This window comes from Monomorium pharaonis, chromosome 10, assembly GCF_013373865.1.
Source record: "Monomorium pharaonis isolate MP-MQ-018 chromosome 10, ASM1337386v2, whole genome shotgun sequence".
Lineage (NCBI taxonomy): Eukaryota > Metazoa > Arthropoda > Insecta > Hymenoptera > Formicidae > Monomorium > Monomorium pharaonis.
Window position 1 is genome coordinate 1,132,639 of NC_050476.1, and position 15,908 is coordinate 1,148,546.

The following is a 15,908-nucleotide window of genomic DNA, read 5'->3' on the forward strand; positions in this document are numbered from 1 at the left end:
TATTATAATAATTCATCGATCATAATCTTTAATAACTGTAGTTATATTGAAAATTTCCTTATAACAATGTCACATGTAGTTAATTCTTTTAAATATCACTTTACAATTATCAGGTTATAGTATTGTCAGAGAGTTGTATAATTTTATAATTTTCCTGCAAAGCATCGAAACCTCTACCTCTCTCTTTCTCTTTATTTCCTAGCAAAAAAATACATATAATTTTTGAAAAATACAGAAAAAATTCTACTTTCACTCCAAGACGTTAAAAATTTCAATTGTACTCCAAGTACAAGATTTCTTCTCTGACAGATTCTCATGAATTTAAATAAATTCTCACATTTCACAGAGGCATCTCACTTCCACATTTTTCGCAGTTAAAAAAATATTACATTTTTTCTTTTAATTTATTGTAACGGTAATCTTCTGCTCTCGAAAATGCTCTTCTTTCACGACACCATGTCCATCTTCGCGCTTTTATCAACTAAATGAATAACTCAGCGCGCACGGAATTACCGTGTTTTATCAATACGATCGCAGGTCGGTCCTTGAGCACGATCTAATGCCGGCAGGTATTTGCGCAAAAAGCCTGAATGGCAAATGCAGTCACGCCTACATCACGTGTATGTTCATGTATGACGGCCATTTCGTTTCCTCCTCTTTCTCTGCGCGAGCTGGTGCTAGTAATTGTATCGGTATCTTCACGGGAGTACTGATGGCTCTTACGGCTCGTAAGTTCATTACATCTATTGCGATAACGTAATAATATATCACAAATACGTATCCGTTAATAACGGTGGCATACACTTGGAGTGCCTAAAATTCGCGTTACTCTAAAGGCAAGGAAAATTATGTGAATATTCAATATTCTTTTCTCGTGGTAAAGATTTAATATATGTGACAGACATTCGTCTGGTTTAAATACTTCTATAAAATTATTTGAATTGTAATAAACATTTATTCAGATATATTGACAAATAAGAGATTAAAATTTAAAAATTCAGAACTTTGGTCTATCGTATTTTAATGGACATATAATCTTTGAATCTTTTTTTTTTTTTCAGAAAAAAATTAAATTTCTTGATCCATAAAAAACTTTAACTTTACAAAGGTTTATAATTTTTGATACTTGAAATCGTTTTCTCGAATTAATTTTTTTTTTTTCAAAAACGTCTTTAAATACTTTAAAACAATTCTTTGCCTCTTTTGAATCATCCTGTATGATCATCACAGCACGCCTATTATCTGTGTAATTACTATTGCTGGTAGGCTAAGCATCATCGGAGATGGCTTGTTGTAAGCAAAAATTTCCACTCGCACAGCGCATGGAATGATAATTACTGCCACAACAAAAGAAGCTCTCGAATGCCATTTATAGAAAGAAACATTGTTGTAAATTGACAATACATTCTTATAAAAAATTTAAAATACATACTTGTCTGTTTTAATTACATGTAAAAAAATACCATTTGCAATTACATTTAATTTTTCGATAATCGATGAATACTGGTCTAACAAATTCATCTTGTGAATGCAATTCCTTCATTGATCTTTGACAAATCCAGTTGTAAATTAGACACAAACTTACCAAACAGAACGAAGGAGTTTGTTTGTCCGATCTAGTTTAGATGAACGTATCTAGAATGTCTTTTCCATAAGTATTTATTTTACTATATTATAGATATACGTGAATGGCTGCATGCAACATTTGACATACCGCAGGATGGGTTACATATGGACATTCGATTTCTTTATTTTATTAAGTTATCGTACAAGGAGCTTGGACTTGGATGCAGGGAGCATGCGTAACACACTATTCGCGTTCACACAAACAGACTGTGGAAAAAGAAGAAATACCCGATTAATATTATAAAAACGCGATTGTTTTCTTGAGTATTGTTATTATGTAATTACGACTGAAAAAGAAATCGTGCAATACTATTCAGGACAAGAGAAACGCGATATTTCTATACACACTCATGCGTTATTAAATGTCGTCTTTTAACCAAAGTAACAAAGAGTCCTAAAAAGTAATTATATTTCTCCTGGAATAGAAACCTAAAGTAATCGGCGGATTTATAAATGCCGTTCGCACGTTAACCAAAAATTTTGCAAACAGGCAAATTGCCAATATTTAAATTGCCAAATTGTGCCAATATTTAAATATGTAATTGCGTTTTTATATCAGATCCCTATATTTAATCAAATAAATTATCTTAAACATATATACAATAAATCTTTTCTTTTCTTTACATAATATGTTTCTTAAACTTTGCCTATTCTTTATTTTTCTTTGGAATCTATTCAATAGATTCGACATAATAATTTGCGAGATCATTGCTCCAATATTTCCGCCAAGTATATTGCGTATGGTCGAGCTCACAGATTTACTACAAGGGGAATGATCGTCGCAAATGGGCAAGAGAGGATTATAAAATATAGAGGCGGCAATTCGCGAATTAAAAGCAAACTATCTGTCATCGTCATAGACTGTCAACCGTCAACGGTTGTTCGTTCATCGTCCATTATCTCGCACTTTTCTCAACTCATTTAATACTTCGTGTTATCTACCCCGTTTTAGATCCTAGTTATATATAAGGCACTCTTCGAGTAACAACAAAGATTAGAGGAATAATTTTGGCGATAGCCAGCCTTCACAATGTCGCCATTGGGACTCGTAAAAATAAGGTAACTAGACGCCGTACGCGTAACTGACTAGATAAATCCACTCTTCTCTGAGGAGAGAGAGAGAGAGCGGAATCTTTCCCGTTGTATTTTTAACTAGTCCTGTTGAATTTGTGTGTTCCCTTAATTTTGTCTCATTTTGCCCGATTTCATATTCTTCCTCTCTCCTGTTGAGGAACCTTACTTCGAGGAATCTGCCTCCGAAATATCTTGGAGACGATATTTTCGTTAGTTACATAGATATGCGCGACATTATAATAATTTGTCTACCCTAATAATACTAGTACAGTAGTATAACAATGACTAATCTCAAAAGATAAAATAATATATATCGGTTTATATATGTGTATATATATATATATATCGTAAACTAAATTCAAGAAATCGCTTGTGATATTTCCAAAGTTATAAATCTAAAGATAAAGAATAAATTCCTGCAATGGAAGGATGATAGAACGTCATTCGACCAGCGAAATAGTTCATTAAAAATGATCACAGAATATACCTCGTAACAGCGCACGTCTGATGGAGCGATTAAGTAATAGACGATTAGCGATAATAAATCCTGTCTACCTTATCCGTCAGCGAGAAGGGCCACGATATTCCTACAAATAATATAACGACATAATTCTAGTTAAGAAGGCACATGTTTGCAAATATGTTTAAGCGCGTACTGACGATATATTCTTAGAAACAATCTTTAAAAATATCGATATTACACACTATAAATTCTTTTGGTCAAGTAGTCGTAAATCACGAGAAATGTAAAGTGTGGAATAATAGATAATATCGTATAACAATATAATCATAAATTTGAACAACTGATAAGTACGACATCAATAAAATATCGCAAATAAAGTAATACAAATTCATGTCCCTTCTAAAGTAATAATGCAAAGTAAAATATTATTAAGATATATTATATATATATATATATATATATATATATATATATATATATATCCTGTGGCTTATAAAATATTCTTTGGAAGCATATATGTGGCAAGAGAATAAAAATAACGCCATTTTCGAGGCCCCCTCGCATACTCGGAATGTCTTACAATAATATAAGAAGAACAGTGCCTGCACTTGCTTCTATTTGGTCCATTTATACCCGTTTTGCACTCTCTTCATCGATCGTTCGATTATTAAATTATACAAACTATACGAGCGAAGAAGAAAAGCCAAAATATTACTTATTGATTTGTCAGTTTCTTCGAAACTGGAAGTATCATCGATCGATGCGTATCGATGTTTCTAATATATCTTTTCGCGAATTTTATGCTAGTTGATTTAGTTCACGTGAAGATATCTGAAACAGAAAGCAAAAGGAAATATTCTTTTAATTCGTGTGTATTATTAATTATATATATATATATATATATATATATATATATATATATATATATATATATAATCAATGGAAAAGACTATACATATATAATTTTATAAGTTTATAAAAAATGGCTGTTACATGTATTTTTAATATAAAAAATATATCTTTTTCAGTCCTTTTTAAAGATACTTTCTATTTAACGAAGCTCGATACTCACCTCACCCTATAAATCCTGCTGCTAACGATATGATGAGAGCTAGAATCCCAGTCAGCATTTGACCAGCTGTCGAAACGACCGGTGGTGATGCCGCATTCTCGATCACGGTGCCTGGCGCGAAGTAATCCTCCGCTGTTAACCTGTCACCATACTTATCCAGCAATACCATGACGAGTCCGTTCGACCAACCAAAACCAAGTTGTACTTCGTACTCACCTCCAGTACCGTAGCCACCCGAGACTGTCGCATCGTACTGCAAATAAAATTTCATTTTCCCCTTTATTTTAGAAATTTCGAACGACTACATTGCACGAATAACACAGACTGATTTAGAAAAAAATTTGGAAAAGTCAGCGACTCGACAAAAATATTTCACTCCTTAACACAATAACAATATCAATTTTTTTTCAATTTTATTTTAAAAATCGCACAAGAATTTATTTTTATTGCTTTTCTTCGTGGAAATTACCTTTTCGTACATGCTATGCGTTTCGTTGAAAGCCTTATAGTTGCTCCGAACCCATCTCTGGCTGATTTCGTAGGCTAATCGCTGCGCCCATGGATCGCCCGTATTGTTCAACGACATGATGAAGAAATATTGAAGAGGCGGCCAAGCGTTGGGATAGTCCCATTGTTCACCGGAGTGTTCCAACGTCGTCGGTATGCCTCCCTGATTCAACATGATCTGATTCTTTTCGAGGTACTTGAGCACCTTCGACACGTATTCGGACCTTTTCGAAGTGTCATAGCAATCCGTCCATAGAGGCAGGATGTTAGTCGGATAGAAGTAGTCTCGCTTGATGTCGTTCAGCATATCGTAGTCCAGCCAAGCGCCCACCTCCTCGTGCCACAGCACCACCCTGATCGCCTCCTTCCATTTCTCGGCCAAGTCATCGTAATAAGCGGCCTTTGTCTCGTTCCCCATCTGACGACTGTACTGCGCCAGCAGAATGGCGTTTCGTTGTATGATGGTATTCAGATCGACCGGAATTATAGATCTGGTCTTAAGATTTGTCAAATTACCTGGAATCCGTTTTGCTATCAGCCTACAATTCCCTTTAAGTCGTTCTTACGAGCTCTTATGTATATATTAAAGCGCGACCCATTACGACAATTCTAACACACTAAATTTCATTATATGTAATGGAATTGAGCAACGTAGGGCGGTTTAAACAATTACAAAAATGGCACGATCCAACGATCAGAGTTGCGACACGTGCTTCTGTGAAAATGAATTTTAGAGTACTGATGCCTCGAACAATGCTTTCACTTAGGAAACGAGACGGAGAACCTTGAGGCGCACGCAGATCTCATTGAAGATACGGCGTTTAATGTGGAATAGCACGATAATTGTGGGTAACGTGTATGTGTATGTGTGCAATACGTCATTATAGGTTCGATCCATTAAAAAAATATATGGCGAACAGGATGGTGCTCTTAGCTTCTTTTAATTACTTTATTCAAAGTATTAGTTTCAAATAAGCGTCGTAAATAATTAAAAAAAAATTTTGCGCGTAAAAGAATTGTTTTGTTGCAGGACATTCTATATATTTTTTTACACGTATACGTATGTAAAACATCTATTTCTTCTTTGTTGAATCAGAGATATCACTATTACCAGCTCTTATAATTAGTACGGTATGTCATTTGTCATCTCTGTGACAATATAACGCCTTATCTAGCCATCAAAGCTATTTTAATCGTACTTGTGGACATGCATGTAATATTATTACGCCCGACGTCGCTCACCCATAAAGACATCTATTTTCATCGCGCGGAAAGCAATTAAGAAATGATAATTACCCTTGTTGGTACCCTCGTTTACGAACCATCGACTGGAAAAATCCCATCCGGATTCGGCCGCCGTTTTCAATTCCGAATAATAATTGTCTTTCTCTTCGGCGGTTCGAAAACTTTGGCTCGTTAAATAGTCCTCCCTGATCATCAAGTCGCGAGATTAGAAAAAAAACGAGGAACAAAAAAAACCGATGTCAGAATCGATGTCGAAAGTGAGAGTAACTTCGCTAATTGTTAATAAAATTTGTAAAATTAACTTTATGCATCTTGCAAGATGATCGGAATTTCTTGCTAACGCTGCGAGTGTTGCGCAACGCACAAAAAAATTAACGCTTACAATCCGGCATATGAAGGTAATAAGCATAAGAATGTCGTCAAGAGAATAATGCCCCTAAGTGTATACTTTAACTAATTTGCTTCAACTCTAGATCATTTAGCTCCTCTCGAAATTCGCATCGTCATCCGCTACTATTATCAAGCCAGGTAATAGCCAAAGGTCACGGTACTTACTTGTAGGATTCCGGTCGGGGACCCGACGACTCCTCGTAGTATCTGGCGAGCGTATAGTTGATCCCGTCTTTCTCGATTTCCACGGTACGATTGGTCATCCAGAAATCAAACTCCTTTTCCAGCAACCAGAAATTCTCCTTCAGCCAAGCGTCGTCGTGGGTTGTCTTCAGGTACTCGTCCACCATGGGTATCAACAACGGCGGATGCGAACGCATCATGTAGTAGATTCTACCGCCGTTCGGTATGAAGCCGATCTTATCCACTATCGAAACAAAATTGTCTAACATGCCCTTGACGGTGCTGTACATCTCAGACAGAAGCAGACCCTTGATGATCCAATACGAGTCCCAGTAGTAGAACTCGCGAAACCGTCCACCTGGTACGATCACCGGATGCGGCACGTAGATGATTGAGTAAAGATGCTCGTTGATCTTTACGTCATCCCGCATCTTCCTGCCTAGCAGTTTCCAGATATGATTGAGATCGGAGCCAAACTTCCGCAGCTCGTCATCCTCGATGTTCTGCAGGAACTTGGGAGTGGGCGTCCAATCGTCCGGATCCCAGTCCTCGAACTCGTGGCCCGGCGGCTCGAACGTGTCGTTGACAAATTTCTCCACCTGATGCTTGTTCGGTATGTCGTCCACGCTCTTCATGAAGGCCCGGAACGACGCCAGCGTCTCGTTCGGCGGCCGCTTCATCTTCATGTCGACGAAGCTCTTGGAGTCCTTGTATATGGCGGCCATTTGTACCGTGTGCAACAGATCGCCGTGGCAGTATACCTCACTGAAAAGGCACGGTACATGGCTACTTGGCTAATCGAGGAGCACGAGACTCTCTCGATCGCGTGCGATTGGTCATCGCGGCGGTCTCTCTCGCCGGGACCGATCGCGGGAGTATTACGTGGATGAAATCACAGGATAAACTTTGCACCGAAGTAAAAAGAACAAATAAACGTATCTGAGAAAATGATAAATACGACTATAAATTAGACCTACGATAATAATAACGACAACGGAGAAACATTAACGAGAAACTGTGGACGATATAAAAGTTCGTCATGCTTATTAATTATTTTCATAGGTCGATTGAGTAGACTCTAAACCTCCTTTCACTGCAGTGCAAAATCAACCTTGTTGAAAGAAGCTGTGTTAAGGTACCGAAGGTTCCGTCTTGTAGCAAGTTTAAGAAGCACGCTTTTCAATTATTCGCGGTTTTCGCGGTTGGATCGACATCTGGACCAATGTCTCGACCTCCAATTAAACCGGAGATACTTTAGAACGCGCAATCTCTTCAATAAAGATAAAGGAAGTTATAGCCTCTAATTGTGAGAATAAAAGAGCCTGTGGCTTCTAATTGCGAAACAGGATTATCTATTAGCCGATCGTTTTTATCCTCATAAACAACGTCGCTAAAAACGCAGGCAACATGTGTAAGGAATTATCCGTTTGCAGTTTAACAGTAGCAAAATTCCAATCCCGCAATTACGTTTTATTTTTTATTTTTTTTTTTTTCCTATAAACTGTAAGGCATTGTAAGTATCCTGAATCACTTCCGGGTACACCTTCAGCTAGCCCGAAGTGGGATTAGATCAGAGCTCATAAAAAGAACGTGTTCATTCGGACGAGCGCGCGTGTTCATGTGGAAACGAGTTCCGTAAATATGAAAATTCTCTGCGTCGTGTAATTATTATTGAAATCACCAAATCACGACGCGTGAATGTCAGAAGTATTTAAAAGTTTTTAACAATATTATATTCTTTGTCTTTCATATCGATAATTGATTCGTTAAAAAAAGATTGCACTGTACTCAACGCAAGCGAATGCGTAGCGCGTTCAGGCGCGCCATTCTCTCCCCTCGCTTTGCGTTTTCCTCTTCTCTCGCGTAAAATTATTTTTCACCAAATCGCGGTATCATGCGACCTGGCCACCGGTACGTGCGAAATCGCGCGGGTCCCGTTTTCCTGAACGGCCTTGATGAACGACGATGGCCCTCGCGCGAGCACGTGCTCGCGCGTTCCACGAGCTAGGAATGAAATCGATCGTGTATCTGTCTTGCAGAGATCCCGCGCGCTCGCGTGACGGAATGCGCGAGGCGGCTCGCGAAATGTGCCACCTCATTATCATTACTAATATGCGCGCTACAGCCTGCGTCTCGCGAATAAGCGCAAGAAATAACGTTTTCCCTCCTCCCCGCTCGCGCACTGGAAAACAGACCGATTGCCTTGTTACGCGTTAACGAGAACATTACCTGCGAGAATCCGCGGCCAGTGGATATGCAAATTTTCGCGGGGACTCCGAACTGTGAGAGCGCTCGATTGTCAGTCCGCGATTACGTGCCGACACGATCCTTTTAACGCAAATATAATTATCCGCGTGGAATAACTGCACGCGTGGAAGCATCTTTTAATCGAGACACGTCGCATAAATACGGGAGTACTTTCCAGGCAAAAAATCTTTGCAAAAGGAATATCTTTGAAGAGATCGAGATACGAGATCGTCAAGTTATTGTTATCTCATTAAACTGTTCCTGGAAGAATATGATTTAAAGGAGTTTTTTTCATGTCAAGTCTATTTGCTCCGCCGTCAGATTATCTATGCTAATACATTTTTAAATGAATAGAAACGATGGCGTGGGAATGATAGCGCGATTTTTAGCGTTTGCGTCATCTAGCAGTGACCATGATAATTCGTTTTTAACACATTCGTATAGGCGATAACCGTAATCGTTTCGCTTCTGTTATTTTTTGTCTACCAGTATTATTTTTTGGTTACCAGTAAGCCTTACGTCTATAATTACGCGTAATATGTTGCTAATTACTTGCTTTCACGCGACAACCTAATTAAAAAATCGACTAACTTTTATTTGTCATTCTATCAAATAATATATCGATATTATTTTTTTTTTTTTACGTCAATGGCGCGTATAAAAAATTATTGTGAAAAATAACAGTAGAAGAGAGAGAATTACCGCAAACAGATTTGATAAGCTCGTATCAGATGTATCGAATCACGCGATATCAACGATAAATTGTTTTAATTACATATTGATTTAATTAACATGCCAAGCGTGACTTTGGGTATTGCGACAGAAGTATCCGTGTCTACTCCTAATTATTTTTTCGCGACAGGATCTGCATTTGATATTCTATACCAGGGTGTTTATTCAAATTATGTAATGGAATTCTTTGAGAATTTTCGAATTTCCCAAAAATTTTATCAAAAATTCCAGAGTTAAGATTAAAAATTTTTTTGAAAGCTTTGAAATAAATTCATTATAAAAGAAAAAAATACTCAAAGAAACAATTTTGTCAGAAAAATACAATTTAAAAGTAAAATTCCAAAATTTTTTTTAAATATCAATAAAATACTGTAAAAATCCACGATTTTTAAGGGTGAAAAATAAATTTCTTGAAAAATCCTCCAGAAAAGTTTTCCTGAGTTTTTCCAGTAAACATTCTGTACATGCATTCATTAACCACCGGATACAAATATTCGTTTACATGTAAGCAAACGCCCCGTCAAACTGGATCATCCGATGAAAACCTAGTACGCGTCTTAGATTAAAATGTCATTGCGGTCTTGGCCAAGAATAGTGGCCTGATCGCGCCACTTTATTAAGACGTCATTCGAAAGATCTCCGGAAGATTCAATTTGCTAAGCTCTAAGCGCGTTCGGCGTCTCTCGTATATCCTTTACGCATCGTGTTATCCTATATGCCTTCGTTACGCCACAAATCGAGTCAGACACGCGCCACTTCGGTAAAAAAACACAAGATGTCTTTCAACAAGGATCAGCAGTTAATCGTTATCACAATCGCGAAATATGCGCCTATTACTGGATATACCTGCACGTTATCTCGGAAACGTGATTCCGATCTGCCTATGTCGCGACATGCTTATACTCGACAAACATGTTTGCATCATGTGACCCGCAAGACGCAAGAAGTTCTTGCTTTCTTGGAAGACATTACCGAATTTCGTTCGCGAATTCGCAGGTAATTCTATACCTATCATCATCCAGAACCTATCATTATTCACTAATTACGACATCGCGATCCTTAAGCGCTTTAGGAAAAGGATTATTATGTATTTTTTAAGCAATTTTATCGAGAAATAAATAGTGGATATATATTTCTTTTATTAAATGATGATTATTCCCTATTCTGCGGAAAGTATTACGTAGATTTTGTGGCGCAACGCCAAAATTCGCGGCATGCACACAACATGTGTACAAAGATATTCAATGTTTCTAGGTACTCCAATACAAATTAAATGTTCTGACTTAATTAAAACTTTACCTAGAATTCTTAATCAATCTAAATAATACTAAATATTATCCTATATAATTGATCCTATTAATAAAATTCAAAATTTTAATAGTACGTTTTATATGTGTCAAATGTAAATATCGGAAGATAGTAAATTTCCTCTGACGTTCAAACGAGTATGCAAAATTACGGAGGAGCACGATACACAATATCGTCCATGGCTTTATCTCACGTGGCATTAACAAGTCGATAGATACCCTTCTTCATTGCTCGCTTCGTTAAAAAAAAATCGTGACGTATCTGTAAAAAAACAGTTTCGACCTGATTCCTTCCCGTATCTATACCGAATAATCATTCGCTATTTAAAAATACATTACATATCGCGAGTAAAAAAATATTTTTAAAACAGTGTGCTCCATATACATGCGTAACTTTAACAATATGCACGTTTCATTTGCATTCAAACGAACGTACAAGATCACGAAAAAATCTTTGTAAATAAATATAAAATTCTGCGCACTCTTACCCCTCACCTCCCCCTGCACCCTGATCATCCTCTTTTTGCGTGCGGAGAAACGAACGCCGAATCTTAGGGTAGGGATGCTGGCAACGCGTGGCGCGTCATCGATCGCGCGAGTGAAAAGTTTCCGTTGCAAATCAACGCATACGAGGTCCACCATTAGCATGTGCACACACACACGTACAGACGCTGCAAAGGTCATGCTCATTGTGCTTGCGGAACACGCTAATTTAGAGCCCAACTTGCCACGCGCCTGATTCCGGGACGAGGTTCATTGCTAAGGTCATTTCCCTAAATGTTCGCGTCACGCGTGCCCGCTAATGCAATATCGCATACGTAATCCCGTCGGTTTAAAGCGACTCAGATTCCTTAGTGCGTCAAAGGCCCAATTATACTGTATAATCGCGTCGCGCGAGAAAAAGGAAAGCGCAAAATTTGAGAAGCGACTCGTTTACGATCATTCCTTTCATCGATAATTTATTTTCTCTATTTTATTTAACAATTATATATTTTTTATGCATTTTTATTAAAATAAAATAACAAAGAAAAGGAGAAAAATTGCGCACTGACTTAATTTCAGACCACTTTTCTACGTATGTTTTCGTAACACGTGGTTCACATCTATGTCAAAATAAAATAGAAGTCACTTGGGCAAGGACCCAAATAACAGGAAGGCACTTTAGTCTGTAAACGATAAAATGCTTTTATGCTTGAAAAATGCTATATATTCTTAATAAACTAGTAACATCACGTGAGAAAAAATATATTTTGCAAAAGTTACACGTGAGAGAATGCCTTATAAAATTCAAATATATATAATGCTCATAAAATAATGAAAAACAAAAACAAGAGACTTTTATAGCAAGTAAAATTGTTCGCTAGTCTATCGAGGAAATTTACTGACTGACTGACTGATACGTACGTGACAGACTATTTTTATTGCCGCATCAACGACATGCCTCGTCGTTGTCGACGAAGTCTCGTGACATTTCCTCGAAGCATTTCCTTTGATACCTAAGACCGATAGCTGTCGGAATTTACTCGTCTAATGTCGCAGAGACGCGACTTTCTGACAAATAGTCAGTGACGGATACTTAAACGAGCGTAATAAACCTTTGACTTTTAAAGTTTTTCACGCCTGATGCAAGAAGCGAACTTTTAAAAAAAAATTACAAAAAATATTCGTACAAATGTATCCTACTTTCAGAAAATCTATTTTCAAGTTAGGTTTTCTTTAAGAAAAGTTCAGAGTTGCAATGAATATTGTTATATTGTCGATCACATGTATCTATACTGACGAGGTTCCACTTTGCATCTTTCTACACGCGATTAACTCCCGACAGTGGGTTTTTGTTCCAACATTTCGTCTATTTCTAATAACGATCGGAATAATTTCGAGCGAATTGCAACAAACCATTCCAAAAATAACGCGAGACTACAAACAAAATACTTTTATATGCGGCCAATAAACAACTTCAACACAAAGTATATCTTGCGTTTTAAATAAAAAAATAATAATAATACCGCCATTAAATATGAACGTTGTCAATGACATTGGGGAAAATTTGAGCTTCCCTCATTTCTTTACGTAATAATCCGTAATTTCGTATAAAGATGCATATACAAAATACAATAATTGCCTAATCTTAAGTAATTGATCTTACATCCTTTGATAATTCTGTTTCTGCAAACGATGATTAGTCAAACAGGTGTACGATAATTGGGATATGAAATTTTATGCAATTACGTCTAACGTAATCGGTTACGTATAAGTCAGTGGCGTAAAAAGCACTTTCAAGTGCCTATCTCGGATATCTTCTACACAAATCGCGATAAATGATAAATCTGTTACAGAAAATTCTCAAACGTTTTATTTGAGATTTCTTTCTCATCTTCGTTCGCTTCAACGTTAATTAAGAGCAAATGTTCGTCGAACGCGACATATTTATGAGGACAAGTGACATATTTATGATGAAAAATAAATTGCTAAAAAAAATTTTTTTATCGCCGGTCGTTTTAAACTGTAGACAAGTATCAATGTTAGAGACAATGTTCTAGCATCTAACACGACGAAAAATGCGACTCGACCGCAGTTTATCGCAGCTTCGAAGGCTAACCGCAGTAGTATCGGTTTCTAGCGTAATTTAAGCAATTATCTGTTAACAACAATGACTCTGCCATTGATCGCGAACGGCGACACGATCGCGGGAAAAGAGAGGGTGCGAAAAGAAAGAGTCATTCGAATCGAGTACTTGGGATGGGTCGAGAGACGAGTCAAGGGCTGGAATTTCGTTTGGCTGGTTCTCTAGAGACACTTACCTTGAACACGGGGGCAGTTTCGTCGTGCCCGTGTTATCCGCGATAGCAGTGTTCGGTAGAACGACGAAAAACATGAAGAGCGCAGCTTGCACCAGAGGACGTAACATCGAAACGGAGCATGTCGGAACCATGGCCATTTTTTTCGCTCTCTCCCTCTCTTTCTCTCCCTTTCTCGGTTTCGTACTACTTATACGTATACGTGTACGATCTACAATCTTTTCTTTTTTCCTTTTGTCTCTTACTGCCAAATATATATCGCGATTATCCGATTTTACGTTACACAAGCACGCGCGGAGAAGCACGGGCGCATCACTTTTTCTCTTGAGGTTTTTTTTACGGAAAAATATTATACAAAATAAAAAGGAAGGAAAAAAAAGAACCAAAACCGCTTATATCAAAAGTCAGATTTTAACGACTTAGCTGTCGGACTTTCCCTCCTTGCTTTTTACCGAGAATCGAAAAGCCGTCTCTTCGATCGTATATGCGCGTTTCCTTTTTTTTCTTTTTTAATGTTTCTCTCGCTTTTCCTTCTCTCACCTCCTCTTTCACTCTTGATCTAGCAACTCTGCTTTCTTCGTTAACTGATTTTCCCCCGCTTTGTTCCTCTGTTATTTGATTTTCCCTGTTTCTTTTTTTTAAGATTCGGCTCAATTCGACAGTGTCTCTCGACTTCGTTTTTTTTTTTCGAGCGAGGGGTACGAGGGTGATGGCGCGCGCGCGGATGATGATCCTGATGCGAGTGATCCTTACTTTTTCGTGATCGATTTCGGATGCGGGCCCACGAACTTTCGTAGCCGACGGGGCGGTCTCAGCTCCAACAGCGAGGCCGCATCTCCCCTGCAACACAAAAAGCAAAAAAAAAACAGACGTTAGACACGTGCAGAACAGAATTCAAAGTCAGAAGATTTCGCTGTTAATATCGTATTCGCACGTGTACTTATGTCATTTACATTCTAATACATCTCTTCGCAATGGATTTCTCGCTTACCATTAGACGTCTATAAAATCAATAAAGCAAAAAAAATCTCTGAAATCAATTTAATGTTAACCGTAAAGTTTTACAAATGCATTGCGCTTTGCAAATATACCCGTGGAAATTGAAATACTGAAATAATGTCACTTTTAAACTTGTGCTCTCGGAAAATGGAGAAACGTAGTTTCGCTTTCCAAGGTGCACGCACGGATAACCGTTTGGTTCTTGCTGGATTTTTACGTCAAGGAAACATAAAGTCGTCCGCTGGCTGATACGTAGCATAATATCAGAACCGGTAAATCGATACTACCGTACTCTCATTAGTTAATTGCTGCACTCAACGCATTTGAATTATGCGGCGAGTTGTGATTTGTGAGTCACATAAAAATAAGCGGGTGTGCGTTAGAGCGCGGCGCCGCGCCGATCATCGGGACGATAAATGTGCCACGCACAATGAAGAACGATCCTGGGATCCGTCGCAATGAATCATTCGCGAATAATTCAATTCACGAACGGTAATCACCGTAATGCGATTCGACAATTAAAAGGAAGAAAGTACGTCTTTTATATTACAGCCGTTATTTAACGCCAGCTTGCGATAAAACTCTTTGTCGTTTTTCACGAATGATGTCGACCTCGACAAAGAACCTTGAATAATTTTAAACATTGTACAATATTTAGATTTTGCAAATTAATATATCATGTGTCGTAACTCTAATTAACACTGATGTTACAAAAAGCCGGTATGTGAATAAATATAGAGCTACAAATTTTATACAATTTATTGATTTGTTAATATAATTGTATTAGAAAGATCTCACAATTCAGAGTATATTATTTCGTTAAATCAATTTTTAATTTTGGTAATTTAAAATAAAAATACGACAATAATCTAACTAATTTCTTTAAGAATTTTCTTCTTTAAAAAAGAAGAAATCAATTTTGATTTTAAATTATTTAATTGTTAAATATTACAATTTATTAACATAATATATATTTAATTTATACTATATAATTTATGCAATTACCAATATATTGTTATATTATATATATAAATATATATGCAATTAAAATTTAATAATTCAATTTTCATTAGTTGTTTAATGTACATAGATAACACGTATTAAAGATTTATGATAAAATGATATAAAGTAAAAATGTGAAATTGCAGATTACGAACAGCTGTGAAATTCCGATCGTAACTTTCAAGAAGCGTTTTATTTTTTGCACAATCGCTCGCCATTGAAACGTGTATACGTATCAGCGACATGCTCATTGAGTTTGTCAA

The 15,908-nt window shown here is 37.2% G+C and overlaps 1 protein-coding gene across 4 annotated transcripts in view; it reads right to left on the reverse strand.

Moving 5' to 3' along the window:
* The window catches only part of LOC105831468 (trehalase), a 59,575-nt gene that overhangs the window by 4,799 nt on the left and 38,868 nt on the right, over nt 1-15,908 (reverse strand). For 3 of the 4 annotated variants that reach the window (XM_028193812.2, XM_012671611.3, XM_028193811.2), the window contains exons 2-6: nt 13,648-14,484; nt 6,543-7,325; nt 6,039-6,172; nt 4,705-5,258; nt 4,241-4,488 (exon numbers count right to left, since the gene is read on the reverse strand). In XM_028193812.2, the coding sequence (XP_028049613.1) occupies nt 4,241-4,488; nt 4,705-5,258; nt 6,039-6,172; nt 6,543-7,325; nt 13,648-13,784 (1,856 nt within the window). In that variant the 5' untranslated portion in view covers nt 13,785-14,484. The remainder of the gene's footprint in view (nt 1-4,240; nt 4,489-4,704; nt 5,259-6,038; nt 6,173-6,542; nt 7,326-13,647; nt 14,485-15,908) is intronic. The other variant, XM_036293256.1, reaches the window with a different exon arrangement.